This window comes from Patella vulgata, chromosome 5 (genome assembly GCF_932274485.2).
Source record: "Patella vulgata chromosome 5, xgPatVulg1.2, whole genome shotgun sequence".
NCBI classification, from domain to species: Eukaryota; Metazoa; Mollusca; class Gastropoda; family Patellidae; genus Patella; species Patella vulgata.
In genome coordinates this window covers 18289296-18311430 of record NC_065883.2, presented here as the reverse complement: position 1 = coordinate 18311430, position 22135 = coordinate 18289296, and the positions used below count along the sequence as shown (strand labels likewise).

Sequence of the window (22135 nt, the reverse complement as noted above, 5' to 3'; positions counted from 1 at the left end):
TGTTGTTGTAAGTTGCACAGATCAGATCAGATCAACTGACGCTCGATCGACTCCCTCGGATGAGTCGACTGAGCGCCAGCCACATCAGCTCACTAGACATGCTTTTCAGTAGGCCTGGTGTCCGATCCGCTGCGTTCTTGATCGTCATTTCAGTTTTACTTTGTACAAGTTTTGCTTTGACTTAATTTTCTGCGATTTTTAAGTATTGAAATATGGATGGAAAACCGGAGCTTGATCCACCACAGCCTAAAAACCAATGTGGGCAAGCGACATTGATTTTTTTCCAGAAAAAATGCCCTGCAGGGTCGAGCAAGTTTTCATGCGAAAAAGTCTGCGCATAGTCAAATAAACTCCTATGTAAACTGCGCTAGTATTGTTCAAAGATGTCGTTTTTCAGCTCTGAACATCGCACCTCCGACGGGGCCGGCGCTCGCCGTTGGGCACAGAATCAGTGCCACGAGAATTTAACCTTATTTTAGGCCCTGGTCGGCCCTATGTACTGTTAGATTCGTTTTCGTTTGTTTGACGTCTTACTTTATCTCGGTTAGGGGGAAATGGTGGGTGGCTGATCGGCGTCCAAGTGGAGTGGAAAACGATGACAGTTGGGAGGAGGGGGGGGGGGCAGAACCCGGAATGCCCGAAAGCATTTCGGGTTACAGGCGGGGGCGCTGGTCTTCTGTGAGAGCGAAGCTTACCGTTTAGGGACTGTTGGAGAAAATTTGAGAAAATTAGACGGCCGCAAACGCATTTCCTGCTATTCCAACAACTTTAAAGTGGTCCAATATAGTCTAATTAAGATGGCTGACTGGAACTCCAATCAATCAATCAATCGTTTACAGACCGCGAAGACGGTACCGTCGGGAGAAAATTTAACTGTCGCAAACTTGTTTTTCTGCTATCACAGCAACTTTAGTGTGATACATATAGCCTACCGCATACGTGACTGACCTGAATCCCAAACAAACTTTACTGCCACAAACGTGTTTTTCTGCTATCCCAGCAACTTCAGTGTGGTACATATAGCCTACCTGATGATGGCTGACCTGAATCCCAAACAACCAATTTTTATTAATCGTCGTGGAGTATGTGGGCCTCGCCCTCCCGGAGAAATCTAACCACCGCAAATGTCTTTTTCTGCTATTCTAACCCGTGAGTTAAGCAAATCTAAAGTTGCCCTATGGTTTTGTAACCGAAAGCTCACTCTATGCCGACCTAAATTCCAAATATCCAACCAGACTGTTGCAGCTGCATTCATAATTAATAATCAATGCCCGAAAAATGTCGCAAAAAGTAGATTGTCTCCCGACAAAATGTTTTAGTCGATAGTCAATTCAGTACAAATTCGTGATATTCAATTAAAAGTAAAGTAAAATTAGTGTCTTATTTTAGAGATTGGACTTTATTTTGCCATCTAGATGAAATAATCATTTTTTTTCCACTTTACCCGTCTGCCCGATATGTAAGATTGCCCGAAAGTTAGGGGGGGGGGGGGGGCTGCCCAAGGAGTTGGGAAATGCTAGTGCATTCTCGATTATGCCCCCTCCAATCAATTAAAAGTACACCCGTTACTGCTCTGGCTGGAAATTGTCAGAATAAGTAAAATTATTTAAATCCCCCCAAAAATAAAATATTTACTGGTATTATAATTCTGTCAGTGGGAAAAGCGAATGATCTTTCTCTAGTGAGTATTTTATGCTCTGAGTCCGGCAAAATTCCTGATGGACCACTTGCAGAGGGTTAGTTATGTCGGGGGCCAAGTTATTGATTATATGACCCCAAGACTCAGGTATAGGACCTAGTATTCAGATGAGGAAGGGAGATAATTATTTTAGACAAAAACACCTTTTTGTTCAAATTAAGTAAGACAGCTTGTTGTACAGCGATTATTTCAAATTTCACAAATCTAATTTAATGTTTCTCTTTGAATACCGACCCCCCCCCCCCCCTTCCCTTTTTTTAAGAGTCCCTTTAATAGAATTGAATACACGTCACATTGGAAGAATATACCCCCCCCCCCCCAATGAAATAGGAAAGAATCCCAAATTTAGAATGATAATGGCCAATGAAAATCGACATTCGATAGCGTTATATTCATTGTGACGTCACAATTAGTATGACGTCACAATTTATTGTCTTGTAATATGGAGCAAGCATAATCGATAATATTATAACGATATTATCACTTACACAGGTTTATTTTAGCGGAAAAAATTATCGAAAATATTTTAAATACAGAGTTTTGACTTCAGGTAAGTAATGTAAACTATTTTTAATTTTTCTAAAATCTGTCTCGTTTATTATACAGTAAAAGAAAGTTAATAATGCAAATAAAATGAGTGCCGGTCGTTGTCATGGCGCTAATTGTTCATTGACCACAGATTAATTTCTTGATGTTTTAGCTATTTCAAAAGCGATAATACGACATTTATTTCAGTGCACAATATGTGGATAATCGCGCCTTCTTTTCGTCGTCTTTTATTTCTGTTTTCAAATCTAACGCGAAAATATGGCATTCAAAAACACGAAACACATAAAGTAAGGAAATATGAAATGAAATAACTTTACACTTTCACTTCATAATGTGCCACTGGATTTACCAAATTAAGCAGTAGGTCTATACAAAATGTGGGTGTGATCCAGTGGTTTAACGCGTGTGCGTGAAACCATAAAGTTTGTAAATTCCCTGTTTGTACGTGACAAGGAGTAGGATCGCCTGTCCCACCTCGTGGAGTTTCTTTGGGCCCTCCTGTTTCCCCTGACTGCTAAATAACACTACGCTCAAGCAAATTATTTAAACAGAATGGATACATACATTAGTCCCAAAATGGCATTGTGTCGAATGAACGTTAAACCCCATGTCAATATCTCTCTAGACAGAAAGAGAGAACAATCAGGGATAGATTTACCTACAGACTTGGCAGACTGAAAACATTGGGTCCTCAACACATTGGGGCATCCGGCCAAGGTGTATAATATTTTTGACACTTTCCGTAGCCTTTCTTACACGTACCGTAGTCTTAAACATCCCTCACTATCCCCGGCTTTGCACAATTGTGTTTAAAGGTCACTTTCATTTTTCTCCAGTCGAAAGGGTAGGGAGGTATCAGGCGCCTCATCTAACTCCGTCACTGGGGACAATATGACCAAAATTTATATTAAAACGCTCAATGATAGGTGAAAATATCTACTAGCTACATACTAAAGATTTTCACTGAAATCTTTTGATGAGCCTCTTTTAAATCAGAGCGAATCCATGCCGGGAGATTGTCTATCGTTGATATATCAATTTTGTTTCTTGATTAAATGTTGAAAAATTCATTTTAGCGCGGGTTAAGACGTGACAAAAACAAAATAAATAACAATAAAAATCAATATTGACCGATAAATGCCAATGAATATCTGCGACTTCGTTTTGGGTTTTTTTTTTTAATGAGAAATTTTAATATGTAAACTTTCGTTTGTAGTTATAATGAAGTTCGGAGTAATGCCTTTGTCCTTCGGGAATTCACCAACAGAAAGTAAAGAAAGCGAAGACAGAGAAATAGAAGGTCGTGTTAGAGAAGATATAGAAATTGGAGTTATGGAATCAAAAGATGAAGATATGAAATCTGCAGAAGAAATAAAAACAGAAACCAACGATATAGAAACAGAATATATAAAAACAAAAACAGACGATAAAACAACTGAAGAAGATATACAAACAGAAGACATCAAAACTGGAGATTTAGAAAAAGAAACAGGGGACATAAAAACCGAAGATATAAAAACTAAAGATATAAAAACAGAAACCAAAGATATAAAAACTGAAGATATAAAAACCACAGAAGATATAAAAACTGCAGAAGATATAACAACTGCAGAAGATATAACAGCAGAAGATATAAAAACCGAAGATATAGAAACTGAAGATAGAAAAACTGTCGAAGATATAAAAATCGAAGATATAAAAACTGAAGATATAAAAGCAGAAGATATGAAAACAGAAGGTGTGGAAACTACTGAATACATAAAAACTACAGAAGATATAAAAACCGAAGATATGAAAACTGAAGATTTAGAGACAGAGGATATAAAAACTGCAGACGATATAAAAACTGCAGACGATATAAAAACTGGAGATATAGAAACTGAAGATATAAAAACTGCAGAAGATATAAGAACTGCAGAAGATATAAAAGCAGAAGATATAAAAACTGAAGATATAAAAACTGCAGAAGATATAAAAACTGAAGATATAAAAACTGAAGATATAAAAACTACAAACGATATAAAAACTGAAGATATAAGAACTGCAGAAGATATAAGAACTGCAGAATATATAAGAACTGCAGAATATATAAAAGCAGAAGATATAAAAACCGAAGATATAAAAACTGAAGATATAAAAACTACAGACGATATAAAAACTGCAGAAGATATAAGAACTGCAGAAGATATAGGAACTGCAGAAGATAAAAAAGCAGAAGATATAAAAACCAAAGATATAAAAACCGAAAATATAAAAGCAGAAGATATGAAAACAGAAGATATAAAAACTGAAGATTTAGAAGCAGAAACAAAGGATATAAAAACTGCAGAAGATATAAAAACAGAAACAGATGATATAAATACGGAAGAAGATATAAAAACAGAATACATAGATACAGAAACCAAATATATAAAAACCGAAGATATAAAAACTGATGATATAAAAACAGAAACCGAAGATATTAAAATTGAAGATGTAAAAAGTGAAGATATTAAAACGGAAGAAGATATAAAAAAGGAAACAGAAGATATAAAAAACGAAGATATAAAAACAGCAGAAGATATAAAAACTGAAGATATAAAAACAGGAGATGAAGAAGGTAAGAAAAAATGCATTACTTCTTCTCACCTGCACTACTTGTTCAATGTTTTTGAATGAGAAGCTGATACCACTGCCCTTCTGAAATTCACTAATGTAATAACTAAAAATACCAGATGGCTAGGCTGTCTATATTATTTTCACACAAATTTTAACTTGACATTGAAACCGTCACACGTATATAATAAATAGATTAAAACGCACTTCCATGTCTAAATAAATGAAATCGGCTCTCACGTCTCGTCGACACATTATCTCGAACATATGGAGACTGACATGCTGTTATTTTTTATTTTTATTTAAAATAATTACATGTCATGGTTTTATTATTATTTAATTCAGACGTTGAAATAGCAACATGTCCCGAAGACCTCGAGAATGGATTGGAGCCAGGATACTTCAAAAAAGAAGGGAGAGCATTTTGCCTGAAACATGGCAAGATATTTGAAATACACAAGAAAAGTGCACAAAATCAGAAAAACAGAAAATTTGTATTATTAGGTGTCATTCCAGGCGGCTGCAAATCAACAAAAAATCAAAAGAAAAGTAAGTAACCACACGTAGATATGGGTATCATGTACGGTCAGAGCGGGTATGCTTCTTATATCCCCAACCCAACAGCTTTCCACATTAGACGACTCAGCCCATAACCGAACAGAGACACGGGGTTGTGTTCCAACGGTTTGTTAACAGGTGATAGTGATGCGGAAATCGTTTACATATGGTACACGACAACCTGGTAAGTGACAACGTATAGCCGTTCGGATGGAAGGAAAACCGAGATACCCTTGTATACATTGGATTGCACGTAAAAGATCCCATGACAGTTCGAATTCCATGTTAAAACATAAAAAATATGATGGAACAGAATTTAATTTTTAACCACCTGTTTTGATCTACATATCTTTATTCTAATTTTTCAGTCAGCCCATATGTTCTGATGGACCTGTACAGAAACAGCACTTCCCCACCAGAGAATATCAAACCCTATTTGTTGGTAAGACCAGAGGTCAGAATAAAGATACACACTGACACAGTTCGTACAAATATGTTTGGACCGCATCCGAAAATGAAGAATGTACCTGCACCAGAGTATAAAGAAGAAAAAAATATACAAACAGAAAATACAGAAGTAAAATGTATAGACACAGAAAATACAGAAGTAAAATACATAGACACAGAAAATACAGAAGTAAAATGTATAGAAACAGAAAATACAGAAGCAAAATATATAGACACAGAAAATACAGAAGTAAAATGTATAGACACAGAAAATACAGAAGTACAATATATAGAAACAGAAAATACAGAAGTAAAATATATAGACACAGAAACAGAATGTACAGAAGTAAAATATATAGACACAGAAAATACAGAAGTAAAATGTATAGACACAGAAAATACAGAAGTAAACTACATAGAAACAGAAAATAAAGCAGTAAACTACATAAAAACAGAGAATACAGAAGTAACATACATAGAAACAGAAAATACAGAAGTAAAATTCATAGAAACAGAATATAAAGAAGTAATAGATATAGAAACAGAATATAAAGAAGTTAAATACATAGAAACAGTGTACAAACAAGTAAAATATATAGAAACAGAATGTAAAGAAGTAAAATACATAGAAACAAAGTATAAAGAAGTAAAAGATGTAGATACAGAATATAGAGAAATACAAGATGTAGAAACGGAATATAAAGAAGTAAAATACATAGAAACAGTGTACAAAGAAGTAAAATATATAGAAACAGAATATAAAGTAGTAAAATATATAGAAACAGAGTATAAAGAAGTAAAATATATAGAAACAGAATGTAAAAGAGTAAAATACATAGAAACAGAGTATGAAGAAGTACAAGATGTAGAGACAGAATATAAAGAAGTACAGGGTGTAGAGACAGAATATAAAGAAGTAAAAGATGTAGAAACAGGGTATAAAGAAGTACAAGATGTAGAAACAGGGTATAAAGAAGTACAAGATGTAGAAACCGAATTTAAAGAAGTAAAAGATGAAGAACCAGAATATAAAGAAGTAAAAGATGTAGAAACAGAATATAAAGAAGTACAAGATGTAGAAACAGAGTATAAAGAAGCAAAAGATGTAGAGACCGAATTTAAAGAAGTAAAAGATGAAGAAACAGAATATAAAGAAGTAAAAGATGTAGAAACAGAATATAAAGAAGTACAAGATGTAGAAACAGAGTATAAAGAAGCAAAAGATGTAGAGACCGAATTTAAAGAAGTAAAAGATGAAGAAACAGAATATAAAGAAGTAAAAGATGTAGAAACAGAATATAAAGAAGTACAAGATGTAGAAACAGAGTATAAAGAAGCAAAAGATGTAGAGACCGAATTTAAAGAAGTTAAAGATGTAGAAACAGAGTATAAAGAAGTAAAAGATGTAGAGACAGAATATAAAGAAGTACAATATGTAGAAACAGATTATAAAGAAGCAAAAGATGTAGAAACAGAGTATAAAGAAGTAAACGATGTAGAAACAGAGTATAAAGAAGTAAAAGATGTAGAAACAGAATATAAAGAAGTACAAGATATAGAAACGGGGTATAAAGAAGTACAAGATGTAGAAACAGAATATAAAGAAGTACAATATGTAGAAACAGATTATAAAGAAGCAAAAGATGTAGAAACAGAGTATAAAGAAGTAAACGATGTAGAAACAGGGTATAAAGAAGCAAAAGATGTAGAGACAGAGTATAAAGAAGTACAAGATGTAGAGACAGAATATAAAGAAGTAAAAGATGTAGAAACAGAATATAAAGAAGTACAATATGTAGAAACAGATTATAAAGAAGCAAAAGATGTAGAAACAGAGTATAAAGAAGTAAACGATGTAGAAACAGGGTATAAAGAAGCAAAAGATGTAGAGACAGAGTATAAAGAAGTACAAGATGTAGAGACAGAATATAAAGAAGTAAAAGATGTAGAAACAGAATATAAAGAAGTACAATATGTAGAAACAGATTATAAAGAAGCAAAAGATGTAGAAACAGAGTATAAAGAAGTAAACGATGTAGAAACAGGGTATAAAGAAGCAAAAGATGTAGAGACAGAGTATGAAGAAGTACAAGATGTAGAGACAGAATATAAAGAAGTAAAAGATGTAGAAACAGAATATAAAGTAGAAAACAACAGAGAAACGGAAAATCAAGACACACAAATAAATGCACTAAGAGAAGAAATCGATGTGATGGAAATAAAAACACAAACCAAAGAAAAGGAAGATAGGGGAATGGATAAGGGGGATATAGAAGAATCGGAAATAGTAATGGAATTGGAGGAGGGGAAGAATGATGGAGCAAAAGTTGTAGAAGGCAAAAAAGAGAAAAATAAAAGCAATTTCCGTAAATTTTTTATCAGAGTGGGAAAACGGCTTCGAAAATTGTGTACTTGTGGCTGTGCTAAAAAACAAGCAGATTGAGAAATAAAACGAGGGAGGGGGAGGGGCAGGGTAAAAAGAAATGAGAAACATTAATTTTTAAAAGATAAAGATACAGAAGGTACTGAGGAAGCTGTAGAAAGAGACTGAATAGAGTATTGACTCTAAATGTACATAAAACAAATTTGTAAATACATGTATTTATTTCATAAAAAAAATTGTTGTTCTATAAATAAATTATAGATATTATACCTGTGTAGATATATTTGTCATAGTTTTTATGGTCAGTCAATCAGGGATATATTTCTAGATAACTTAAAATAACGGGATATTTACGAGTAGCTGATGTATCAATCTCATTAGTAGATTAATTTTCAACACAACTATAGGTACACACCATTTCGCCCGTCTAACCATCATCAATGTCCTGTTCAATTCCAAGCCCCACCCCCTCCCCACAAAAATAAAGAGAAAGAAATCAATACTGGCCCTGCTACAATTTGACTGTATTCCTGACAGAACGGTGTCATTGATTCCCGATCAAATCGCTGATTGATAAGCGGTTAGGTCAAATGTATCGCAGCTCAAGAAAGATGAAGTATGCAAGTTATCAATAATTGCAATATAAACTGATAAACTTTTAGGTCGAATGTATCGGTTAGGTCAAATGCATCGCAGCTCAAGAAAGATGAAGTATGCAATATATAATCGCAATATATAAAGTGTTTATACATTTATGGAACCGTATACCCCCTTAAATGGATGCTCTGGGCCGTCGCCCCCTCTATACACACCACTGTTATAGACACTCTTAGGGAGAGTGGTTTTACAACATAGGTTAAGTCGATTTTCCCAATCCCTTTCGGATATCTTGACCGAATACAAAATAATATTGTTTTATTTTAATAACAACTAAATATCGACCTCTAGGGCCGGGGTTCCCATTTGTGGGGTCGCGAAACCAATTTAAATGGGGTCACTTGATACTTTCGCCACGGTCGCTAAATTGCCATGGGATCGCGACTGATTTTGAGTTTCAATCCCTTTTTGTGAATTTGAGGAGTAAGTTTCTTCTTCTGAAATGCTCGCAAAACTGGTTTCGGGCAATCATGTTTTGAAAACATTCTGGGGGAGGGTCCTCATACCCCCGCGACGGCGCTGGTCGGATCACTGCTGGTCGTTCAGAATAAGTTGTGGGGAAACCCTGCTCTACGGTTATCATCCGGTTGACTTGAAAATTATAAACATTGTTTATCTTCTGAAGAGGTCGATTGTATTTCAAAGATTCCCCACAGTTACGTTACGCATTATATCCGTTGGGGATGCGTTAGAAGCTAATGTGATCATATAATTGATTTATGTGTTTATGTTCATGAACGAAAGAAAGAACTTGAAAGAAGTCTTGAGCTTGTGGACATGGATGCTCTTGAGCATGGGCTTCACACATTGGGGGGGGGGGGGTCCGATCCCCCAAATGTTTTTCTGGGGGGGGGGGGGTCTGAATATACTTGGACGCCCCCCCCCCAAAAAAAAAAAAAAAAATTTAAATAGTGTAGGCCCTAACTCCTATTTATTTACAACAATCGTTAAGATTCTATTTGTATAAAACCTGTACATATCCCAATATGGTTTACATTGCTAAAATAAAACACAGAGATAATCATCCTGGAAACATGTGTGAAGTGAAAAGTAACTGTGTTCCATAAAATTGTGTCTTGTTAGCCTGTCAGCAATATTTTGTATAATTTCACGCATCACTGCTGCTTATGGAAAAAGGGCTGTTCTTTTGGTATACTTTATACATACGGTACAAGCTACTAATGTACTTTAATAACCCCTTCCTTATCAGTTTGTGACCATCAAACTTATGTTTACTTTTTTAAATCCATTTATAATACACAAAATGTACAAAATACTTTAAATATCTATACAACTTTCTTGTAAATGTCAATGTGTATATGTATATAGTATTGTAGTTAACAAAGTGATGGTCAAATATGCATCCTCATAAACTAAAGTTACGTGATCAAGTTTTGTTTCATTTGGATCCTCCTCATAAAAAATTCCCCTACTAAACTCTCTTTGTCGTGTTGTTCATAACTCAAGCCTAACATTCAATATGTAAAACTATAAAATTAGAGTTTTCTTTTCGAAATTAATGAAATTACGACTGAAAATAATGTTTATATTGACATTATTTGAAAAACTTCTCCTACTTTTTATTTTAAAGTCTTTGATCAGATCCTCCAAACTCAGTTTACGAAACATATATATTTACATGGTAGCCAGTCGTTGTATTGCGATTTTTTAAAATATACTTCAACAGCGGGATTTTTCGTGAACGTTCCAAGCAAGTGTTTATTTTGCTTAATGGTAAAGTCAGCCCTGACTTAAGCCATATATTGATTTATCATTTGATAAAAAGTACTTCAAGGTAAATTATTGGTAGACGGGCAACATTGTACTTTAAGGTCGTGTAGACTGTCCTGTAGATGTTCACTAACTCTTAATTAAGGGGTCCACGGTGGTTTAAAGATATGACAGTATGCAGGATAGCAGTCGAAAACACCCCGGTCCCGTATATGAAGATGAAGCAGTTACTGAGCTATGGTCATTTTAATATTGACACACGCCCATTTGGCCCGATCGCCAAAATTAAACGGGGCTTATCTCTGTAACCGTAGTCCGATCAAGCTAAATAAGCATAGGCGCTATATATCAATAATCAGCAAAGTAGAAGGGGTATATTAAAATAAACACGACAGTGGGTGCTTGATCGGCGTTCACGTGGAGTGGAAAGCGAAAGTAACTAGCTAGTCAGACCCGGTCATAGCTGTCTTGGGATTTCCAATGAACTCAGTCTGTGATTAGTCGGCCCCAAGGTCTAAAATAACTTGCTTTGGAGCACGAACGTGCTTCGAAATCAAAAACCCGTGCCTCGAAAAAAAGAAAAACGCACTTTTAAAAAAAATAAATAAAATAAAAAAAACACTAAGGTAGCGATGCCTCCTGACCTCTAATGGGTGTTTCCTCTTGGTGTGGTAAGTTGCACAGATCAGATCAGATCAGATCAGATGGCGCTCGATCGACTCCCTCGGATGAGTCGACTGAGCGCCAGCCACATCAGCTCACTAGACATGCTTTTCAGTTGGCCTGGTATCCGATCCGCTGCGTCCTTGATCGTCATTTCAGTTTTACTTTGTACAAGTTTTGTTTTGACTTAAATTTCTGCGATTTTTAAGTATTGAAATATGGATGGAAAACCGGAGCTTGATCCACCACAGCCTAAAAACCAATGTGGGCAAGCGACATTGAGTTTTTTCCAGAAAAAATGCCCTGCAGGGTCGAGCAAGTTTTCATGCGAAAAAGTCTGCGCATAGTCAAATAAACTCCTATGTTAACTGCGCTAGTATTGTTCAAAGATGTCGTTTTTCAGCTCTGAACTTCGCACCTCCGCCGCTCGCCGTTGGGCACAGAATCAGTGCCACGAGAATTTGAACTTATTTTAGGCCCTGCACCCAACTACCTGACAAGGGTATAAATCATCTCTTTTAAACCGAAGCGTTAAAAGTTGGCTTTGTCCAACATTTTAAAACTGAGCAGGTTTGGTGTCTGAAGACAGGGCTCGACTTATACAAAGGGAACTCACAAGTAGAGAACCAGATAACAAACCTTAATCTCTCAAATCAGTGTATCTCAGCGATTTTAGTTACGTTCTCGTAGCTAGTAGAGAACCTGTATAAATGGTCGTTCCAATTTGGTTCAAAAGACTGCTTGATTAACTTGATCGACTGAAATAATTTGCAGATACACAAAAGTTGTGTCACTACATTGGGCCGGGTATGCTTAAACATACATTATGCAAGGGAAGACACTAAATTGAAAACATTACAGCTGTTAAACTTGCTCGGTGAAGTCTGTTATGTGACTCATCAGATGTGGATGCAAGAGTGACTGCTCATGTAGCTGCACTAGGGATGGCTTAGAATATACAGTATTGTGCGCTTGTGCTGTCACAGTTTGCAGCCAGAAATACGACTAAAGGATTAAATTGGATATTACTATGTTTTGTGGAGATTCCTATTTTGCGGGTAGAATTTGGTTTTTTTTAAATGCTCAACAACCAGCTTATGCCTCCCTTTTCAGGGCCGACCCATGTGGTCCTAGAACCCCTGACAAGAATGTATGTGGTATTATCCTATCACTCTTACGGTACTATGTCCAGAAGTATATAGTTGTTCTAGATATAGTTTGGTTTGGTGAAATAATCGCCCACAAACGCCGCTAAGAAGTTAAAGGGCCATATTATCTGGCATGTTGGATTTTACTATCCAGAAATATATAATTTATCTCTAGATATAGTTGTTTTGTTGAAATAATGGCCCTCAGCGGCCACTAATCAGTTAAAGGGCAATATTTTCTGCATTTTGGATTTTACTATCATCTAATCACCCCACAACATAATGAACGATTTCATTGTATTCCTGGACCCAAGAAATGTACGGTTAGACACCAAAATTATCATTCTAGACTAAATATTATAGGAGTTATTGGGGATTATTTGAAATGGTGACGGTCTTAGACGCCATCTTGAATTTATCAATATTATCTAAGGAAGAAAGTGGTGACACCTATTATATAATTAAAAGTATAAGTAAAGCTAAAATTCTTGTATATACAGTTATTTTATTGTTTTATAATACAGATGTTTTATTTACATAATGGTAGTGATGATAAGTAATGATACAGGAATAACAGATCTTAGCTAACCAAACCTGCAATACACAAAAAATAGTAATTAGTAAACATTTCCCTCAACACCTCTCTTGTTGACAAGCAAATATTTCTCTTATCATAATTAACCCATAATATTCTTCTCAAGAGGTCAAATAAATGAAGAGGTCAATAGCATGGATCATATTTGGTCTCATAATATAATAGTTAATAAAAAAAAAAAAACCCAATAAAAAGATAATAATTTAATTTCTGGTATTTAATATCATTTATGACCAAAAGAGCACTGTGTCTCTATAACCCTTAATATTTGTCTGCTGACCTTTTCTTCTAGGAAAATGATACAAATTCTGTACTTATTTTTTTCTTCAGTTATAACGACATGCATATTTTTACATTCCTTGACACATTCATTAATTTTGATACTTGAATATTCTAGACAGTGTTATTGCAAGACTTCATTCAGGGTAATTGTAAGTGAATTTTATTGTTTGTACGGTTATGTGTACATTGGCAAAACTGATATTATCATGGTAACAATTATCTCTGTAACCAAGGCATCATTTAATCTTGCATATTTAGCCCCTATTTCTTTCACATTGTTTGAAAATATGTAGATATCGTCTAAAATCACTCCAAATCATCTAATTTGTATTTGTGTCCAGTTTAAAGCTGACCATTTAATTTTGATAATGAGTGTCTAATTTGCAAGCATTTAATTTCCCGATCACTGTTCCAAAATTTTGCCCGGGCAGTAGTACTATGGCCTACTCTTATATCGAATTACAACTGCCAAAGGATCTTTTATGTGCACACCAACGTATACACAGAGCCTTGGTTTTCCAGGCAATCATTCCTGCACCACTGACAAGAGGGGAAACCACAAATCCGGGTGAATTTTCTCTCACCAATATTTTTGAATGAATGAATGTGAAAGAAATTAGGGCTAAATAAACAAGATTAAACGATACCATGTTACAGTGTTTTATCTGTTGACTATGAAAACTAGAATAACTAATTACATCAGACATAAAGATAATAAAACCTAAACCTACCTAGATAATCATCCATTAATGTACCAATAGCAAACTGTCAAAAAAATAAAGTAGATATTTAGAGTACAGTGATGAGGAAATAAAAAAAGTTCAAGAGATTTTACATCCCATGCAAATTAAAATAGTTAGAAAGTTGAATCTGTTAAAGGAATACAATCCTTCAAGTGATTCAGTTCTCGTTTGGATATGTAGAGCCAGCACCTTACTCAATGTAAACTCCAATAGTTCATTTGTATATTTATTGTAGAACCTCTTTAATTAGAGTTAACTTCACAGTAATAGATATATATATTAAAACTTACTATATCCTTGGCATCAACTCTAGTTCCTACTATTTTGATTCTTATTTCATCATCTTGTTGTACCACAATATCCTAAAAATAATCAAAATAATTTCTGAAAAGATGATCATGAAACATTAACTTTCTTATAAATAATCTAAACAAATCAGACATTAATCAGATAATGAGGAAACTGTTGACTCGGCACAAACAAAGTAGGGTTGCCTTACTTGCCTGTCCAACCTTGTGGGTTTCCACCAGGGGCTTCCGGCTTCCTCCCACTGCTCAAGACCCCTACGCGCAAGAGAGTTATTAAAATACAATTGAACCCTATGTTAGTTCCAAAATGACCTAGTTTGTGTCGAGTGGACGTAAAACCCTATTTCTCTCTCTCTTTTATATCTGGGATTCACCTAACATCACTGATGCATCTATCTTCGAATTGATCACTGTTGATTAATCTATTGTTATATTAAAGGGGTGTTATGTTTGATAATTTATGAGATGAGCTCTACACTGTACCTATACAGATTTAAATAAATGTGACTAACACTACAGATACACCTCTGAAAATAGTTTACCCTTTGACCACTCAAATACAAATAGACCTTACATATAATAAAACAATTAATTAAACAATATCACTTACTTCATCTTTTGTTTTGTAACATGGTGGATTTGAGTTTGGATCAAATTCCATATCAGCTGGAATAGACTGAAAATAGAGATGTGTACATGTAGTGTTGATATATTAAATAAACTAAGCCTCTATCTCATTATTTTCCATAATAGAGAAATTAAAAACACGAATTAGAATTCAATATTGATGATGTTATCTTGCTATGGAAATGGGAATATTATTATACAATACACATTTTATAATCAGAAGGCTACACTAATGGTAACGGGTACCATATATAATGAGCAAAGAAAAACATATGCTACAAGACAATACAGAAGTAATGGCTGATTCACAAACAACAAAATAATATTAACCAGCAGCTGCCAGGCAGGATACGCCCACATTTTCGAGAGATGGATAGAAAACAAGCTAAAACGAAAGTGATTTTTCCTACAATCAAGGACCATAATTCAGGAAATTACAATTCGATATGCGCAAATATCGAAAGGAACCAAGATCTTCGAGTTATAAACTTACATTTCAAGTTTCAACAAAATCAGATAAAAATTGTGATCTCTATAGGGTCCACAACCTTGATATACCATATTTTTACGCAATTTGAGAACGAGGGGCGGCCATTTTGTCTGTCAGTTTTGGGCCGATTTTCGAACTCAGTCGTCCTTAGGGTGTAACAGTGATATAATAATACATTTTTTTAAATCGGATAAAAATTATGACCTCTATAGGGTCCACAAGCTAAAAACGCGATTTTTCGTACAATCAGGGGCCATAATTCAGTAAGTTACGGTCCGATATGCGCGAATATCAAAAGGAACCAAGATCTTTGGGTTATAAACTTACATTTCAAGTTTCAACAAAATCGGATAAAAATTGTAACGTCTATAGGGTCCACAACCTTGATATACCATATTTTTACGCTATTTGAGAACGAAGGGCAGCCATTTTATCTGTCAGTTTTTGGCCGATCTTCACGAAATTCGAACTCGGTCTTCCTTAGGGTATAATGGTGATATAATAATATGATTTTTTAAATCGGATAATAATTATGCTCTATAGGGTCCACAAGCTAAAAACGTGATTTTTCGTACAATCAGGGGCCATAATTCAGGAAGTTACGGTCCGATATGCGTGAATATCGAAAGGAATTGAGATCTTTTGGTTATAAACTTACATATCAAGTTTCAACAAAATTGGATAAAAATTGTGACCTCTATAGGGTCCACCATCTTGATATACCATATTTTTACGCTATTTGAGAACGAACGGCGGCCATTTTGTCTGTCAGTTTTGGGCCATTTTTCACAAAATTCGAACTCAACTGTCCTTAGGGTTTAACGGTGATATAATAAAACGTTTTTTTAAATCAGATAAAATTGATGACCTCTATAGGATCCACAAGCTAAAAACGCGATTTGTCATACAATAAGGGGCCATAATTCATGAAGTTATGGTCCGATATGCGCGAATATCGAAAGGAACCGAGATCTTTGTGTTATAAACTTACATTTCAAGTTTCAACAAAATCGGATAAAAATTGTGACCTCTATAGGGTCCACAACCTTGATATACCATATTTTTACACTATTTGAGAATGAAGGGCGGCCATTTTGTCTGTCAGTTTTGGTCCGATTTTCACGAAATTCGAACTCAGCTGTCCTTAGGGTGTAACGGTGATATATTAACACGTTTTTTTTTAAATCGTCCATTTTGTCTGTCAGTTTTGGGCCGATTTTCGAACTCAGTCGTCCTTAGGGTGTAACAGTGATATAATAATACATTTTTTTAAATCGGATAAAAATTATGACCTCTATAGGGCCCACAAGCTAAAAACGTGATTTTTTGTACAATCAGGGGCCATAATTCAGGAAGTTACGGTCCGATATGCATGAATATCGAACGGAATTGAGATCTTTGGGTTATAAACTTACATTTCAAGTTTCAACAAAATCGGATAAAAATTGTGACCTCTATAGGGTCCACAACCTTGATATACCATATTTTTACGCAATTTGAGAACGAACGGTGGCCATTTTGTCTGTCAGTTTTGGGCTGATTTTCACGAAATTCGAACTCAACCATCCTTAGGGTTTAACGGTGATATAATAATACGTTTTTTTAAATCGGATAAAAATTATGACCTCTATAGGGTCCACAAGATAAAAAACGCGTTTTTACGTACAATCAGGGGCCATAATTCAGGAAGTTATGGTCCGATATGCGCGAATATCGAAAGGAACCGTGATCTTTGGGTTATAAACTTACATTTCAAGTTTCAACAAAATCGGATAAAAATTGTGACCTCTACAGTGTTCACAAGCCAAAAACGTGATTTTTCGTACAATCAGGGGCCATAATCCATTATGTTACGGTTCGATAGATGCCAATATCGAAAGGAACCAAGATCTTAGGGTGATAAACCTATATTTCAAGTTTCATTGAAATCGGATAAAAATTGTGACCTGCAGACTGTTCACAAACAATTGTGGACGGACAGGGGCGACGACAATATACGTCCACATGAAAATGTGGGCGTATAAAAATAATTTGGACTATTCACATATTTCACTGAGCACAATTCATTAGATATTACAATAATTTTTTAAAAATTGAATATAAATCACTTTATATATTATATTCCCTTTACATCAATATGTGCTCTTTGAATCATTTTTGGCTATTTAAAGCAGCCAAAGAGGGTGACCCTATGCCCTTTAAACAAAAAGCTGTAAGATAAAATACCAGGATTTTATTGTGTTTTTCTTGGACAGGCAAGACACAAAATAGCTAATACCAATTCCAACAAAATTTTAAATTAAATATTAAATTTGATGAAGGGGCATATAATGTTTTTAAAAGTTGATTCTAGCAGCTGTTATTGTCATGCATCTATTGTTAAAATACAGAAAGAGGTCAGCCATCCCATTTAATGATGAAATGGGTTTTAACGTTCTACTGTTCTGCTCCAACTGGGCTAATGTAGACGGCATACACCATACAGTGTGCTATGAGGGAAATTTTGCCCAGACAGACAAAGGTGCTGCGGCCTACTCTTATATCGCATTACAGCTGCCAAGGGATCCTTTAACGTGCATGCCAATGTCTACACAGGAACTTGGTTTTTCGTCCCATCCGAACAATTAGACAGCCATTCTTGTCAGGCTCTCCGTCCTGCAGAACTGACAAAGACAACCATGTCGTAAAATCTAAATGAACTTTCTCGGTCAACACCGGGATTAAACATGCGACATTCAGGCTAGCAAGTCAGCGTCTTACTCACTTAGCCATCGAGGCTCCCCATTTAATGATGAAGAGAATGGGACTTAACAAAGGGAAGTTGATGATCATGTGCTGAGTGGTCTGTATATTTTTTGGGAGTTTCATCCCATACCAGCCTGAACATAGACAACATTAACATTTTTGAATTTGAAGTATAGTTGTAGGAAATTGTATAAATGAAATGAAAAGATTGGTAAATAATAGTTTAAAAGGTTATAACTTACGTGTCGAGAAATAAAGCAAGATAATGGTCCAACTTCTGTAAATAGGCCAACCTAAAATAGTGAATCAGAAAATTATTGGAGAAACTTAAAAAATCATATTGTTCAAAATAATAGTTATCAAGCAATGGTAATTTGCTCAAATGCATTGATTTCTGATTAGAGAGCTTAAAAATTAACAGAACCCAGATTAAATAACATGTACCATTGTATTTCATAAAGAACTTGGAATATAATTAATAATTCCTGGATACACTTCTAATTCACACAGCTAAAAGTTTATTGATGCAAGAAGGGGTAGGCATTTTTGTCTAGAAACTCACTACTAATTCTACTGGCATATTCACGCAGCTAAAATTAGCTAATATTTACCTTGTTTACTTGGGTAACAACTGCATCTAATACTTCACCTTTGAAAGGTCGGAATACAATGGCTTTATATCTTACTGGATATAGTACAAAACCTCGACTAGGCTGAATTAGACCAGCACCAATATTATCAATGGTTGTCACAGCAATAACAAAACCATACCTATTGTGAACAAAAATGTGGACATATATTGCCATTATCTTGATTTGTAGATCTGTCTATTGTCTAAAATATCTAGACCACTTTGCAGGTCAGCGTTCTTTAATGATGTTTCTCAAATTAGCGGAAATAGTTCATTGGGACATAAAGGAAGAGCTTAAAGATCCATTATGGGAGATTAGATAGAGAGCTGGCAATTCACACTATAATTGTTAAAAACTAGATAATGTAAAGGCAATTTGCTGAAAGTTTCAATCAAATTGATCAACTCTGAACCGAGATTTTAGCGATTGAATTTTGGGTCTAGCCTCGATCATCATTATTAAAGTCGGTACAACAAAAAACATAGTCTCAACTATCCATTTTTTGATTCAATCATCAATGAGCGTTAAGCAGCAGATAGGATTCTAATCCAGAAAATATCGCAGGCTAGCGATGCCATTGAGAGTTGATTACAGTCTGGATAAGTTAATTAATGTCTAATTAATAATTTAGATAACATTTCAGGCCTAAAGAAAAACCTGCAATAGGCAGATTTAGCTTTTGCATAATGTATGTTTAATATGTATGAAACTTGTAAATAGAATAAATACATGTATAGGTCAGAGTTATCCCTGAAATTTCAAATTTCGGTATAGTTCTAATCTTCCTTACATTACGAGTTACAACTAACTGAACGATTGCTGCAAGTTTGATAAAAATCCAACAAGAACTGTCATGTGCAGAGTCGTCACAATACAGACAGACGGATAATGGTAACAACAAGATGCATGTACCTGTATGTACAAATCAAATGTGAGCATATAATAAAAAATAGTCTTAAAAGTTCAAATCGCTTTCTACTCATTTCATCCTAGATCCCACCATCTTTATCATCTTAGACATGTCAGTCAATGACTGAAGAATAACTACAATAAACATGAGTTCAAAAGGTCATTTATACCAGGATTATTAACAGTCCAAAGTACTTGTAAAGAACACTTTCTAACATTCATTTTTGTTAAATTTAAATAAGGGGAAAAAATTATTGGTCTTCTGGTGATGCATTATGGTTTAGAGGAGCTAAGTCGCTAATATTTGGGACCTAGAAATTGACACAAATGGGTCGCAACGCATACAATAATGTAATATGAATGTATATAAATTGATTTACATTCAATCGTTTCTGTTTTTACTGTAATTTCTAATCAGTTAGGTTCGGTGAAATACGCCAGTATTCTCAATCAAATTTCAATCTCTAGCGTCTGGTTATTCCAGTCTACGCCGATAGTATTTATTGGGCATGCTCTCCAGATAAGAATATAGCGTCACCGTTTGACATGACTTGTGGAATATGCCTAGCCTCGTTTTTCGAGTCCCTTATGACAAATAGCGCCGAAATGCATTATGGTACACGATTCGTCTACCAATTGTAAAATGTTTATTTTGTCTTAAATAATGGATATCAGAAGGCCATCTTTTCCCGGTAAGATCACAACATCAATGTTGATTTAAACTGACAAATAAATCGTGTTTTCAATGTCGAAGATTTTGGATGATATTGAGTTAGAGACTTTTCTACTTTAAATTCAATCTGATTAAAATACAGATCCTATTTCGTTTCGTTTTTATAGTTCAAAATTTCGTTTTACTTGTCTTTACTACATGTAGTGTAGGCCATCGAAAGTATAAAAAACGAAACGAAATATAGATCTGTATTTTAATTAGATTGGTTTAAATTGTTACTTACTTTCCTGTACATGTTCCTTCTACTTCTGTAAATAATTTTTGTTTCACTGTATTTAAGAGATTGGGTCCAAAATATCTAGGATGGAGAAGAATTTCATGCTCAAGAGAAACCTGAAAGTAAACAGATAAGAATCTATTTTAAATTCTTGTCTAATGTCTTCAGGATGTAATACTAATAATATCCATTAAAAGATTATTGCTAATACCAAATTATTCAGTCATAAACAGTTATCAGTGGGATATTAAATGAAATAGAATGGGGTTTAATGAGCTACTTTTCTGCCCCAACTAGGCTAAATGAAGATGGATACACCATGCATGTGACATGTCCATGCAGTGTGCTATAATGAGGGGAACTTTTCAACAACAGCAGTCTACTCTTCGCTGAATTCCAAATGGATGTCTTATATTATCTGTGATGTCACTATTGTTTGAAGCAGACATTAAAATAAACCACTAAAAGATAGATACATTGGCATGGTGTATGCTGGTATCAGTATCAGAATTACATATACATGTATTGGCACCAACAGTCCAATATAATTACAACAAGGACAGTTGACTGCAATGGGAAATAGTAGAGAAAGGCTAAACGTTTAGAAATAACAGAAATAAATAAATATTTCTTAATAAACGACAAACTTCAGTCCTTTGGAACAATATAACTACAAGTCTATAACTAATATACATGTAGAGCAAAGCTCTAAAGCATCACGCAAGGCGCGGTGCTTGAGAAAAGCTCTTTTCCAGTTCCGGTAACACAAGAGCAGAACCGGATGCACTGCGCAAAACAGGCAATGGGGATGTCACCATAGTCAGAGCTACCTCTCCTTTATCAAATCGTGTATAAGCGAGATTAAGCGTCTAATCAATGACGTCACATATATAATTCTCACACTCTTTTGTTCTTTTTTTAAACAAAATTAATCGGTAATTTATCCAATACTCATCATACAATTTAGGTCTAAATTTAAATTATTTAACATTTTTTGCATCACTTAATTATGCAGGTTTGATACTTGACAACAATAATCAGCTTCGCTCTACTCAGGCAAAGCCTTTTACATATTATAACTTATATCAACAAGTCAAAAAATTTCTGGCCCACTGGCACTTCGACTACTTTTGAAAATAATTAGTTGTATAAGACTTGAAAGCAGCAACAAGTAAAAATAAATGAAACATAGGCTTGGATAAAATCCATTCATTATTGCTTATTGATGAAGGATATCTAAATAAAATTGCTTACGTGATAAAACATTTTAGAAAATATAATGTGCGCTTTCACAAGGTAATGGAAGTCGCCATTAATAATTTAATTTTCAATATTGAAAATAGAAACGAATCGAAATTAATTTTAATAATTCAACATGTTATTTTTTCTACGAAATTTATTAAATGGGTATACCAAAGATAAAG

General features: G+C 34.6%; 2 protein-coding genes across 2 annotated transcripts; one reads left to right on the top strand and one right to left on the bottom strand.

Annotated features, from left to right (window-relative positions):
- Positions 1-5548: 5548 nt before the first annotated feature.
- Positions 5549-10237, top strand: LOC126821571 (trichohyalin-like). Its single transcript, XM_056100940.1, has 3 exons — positions 5549-5585; positions 6688-7991; positions 10226-10237. Exons 1-3 carry the CDS (start codon positions 5549-5551, stop codon positions 10235-10237), a joined length of 1353 nt encoding a protein of 450 aa, XP_055956915.1.
- Positions 10238-12915: 2678 nt separating this feature from the next.
- On the bottom strand, positions 12916-22040 carry LOC126820967 (DNA-directed RNA polymerase II subunit RPB7). The gene is made up of 8 exons (XM_050549196.2): positions 21966-22040; positions 20718-20827; positions 18832-18991; positions 18463-18513; positions 14969-15034; positions 14341-14412; positions 14039-14072; positions 12916-13024 (listed from the first exon to the last, which is right to left on the bottom strand). Exons 1-8 carry the CDS (start codon positions 21975-21977, stop codon positions 13011-13013), a joined length of 519 nt encoding a protein of 172 aa, XP_050405153.1. The 5' UTR covers positions 21978-22040; the 3' UTR covers positions 12916-13010.
- Between the last annotated feature and the right edge of the window lie 95 nt (positions 22041-22135).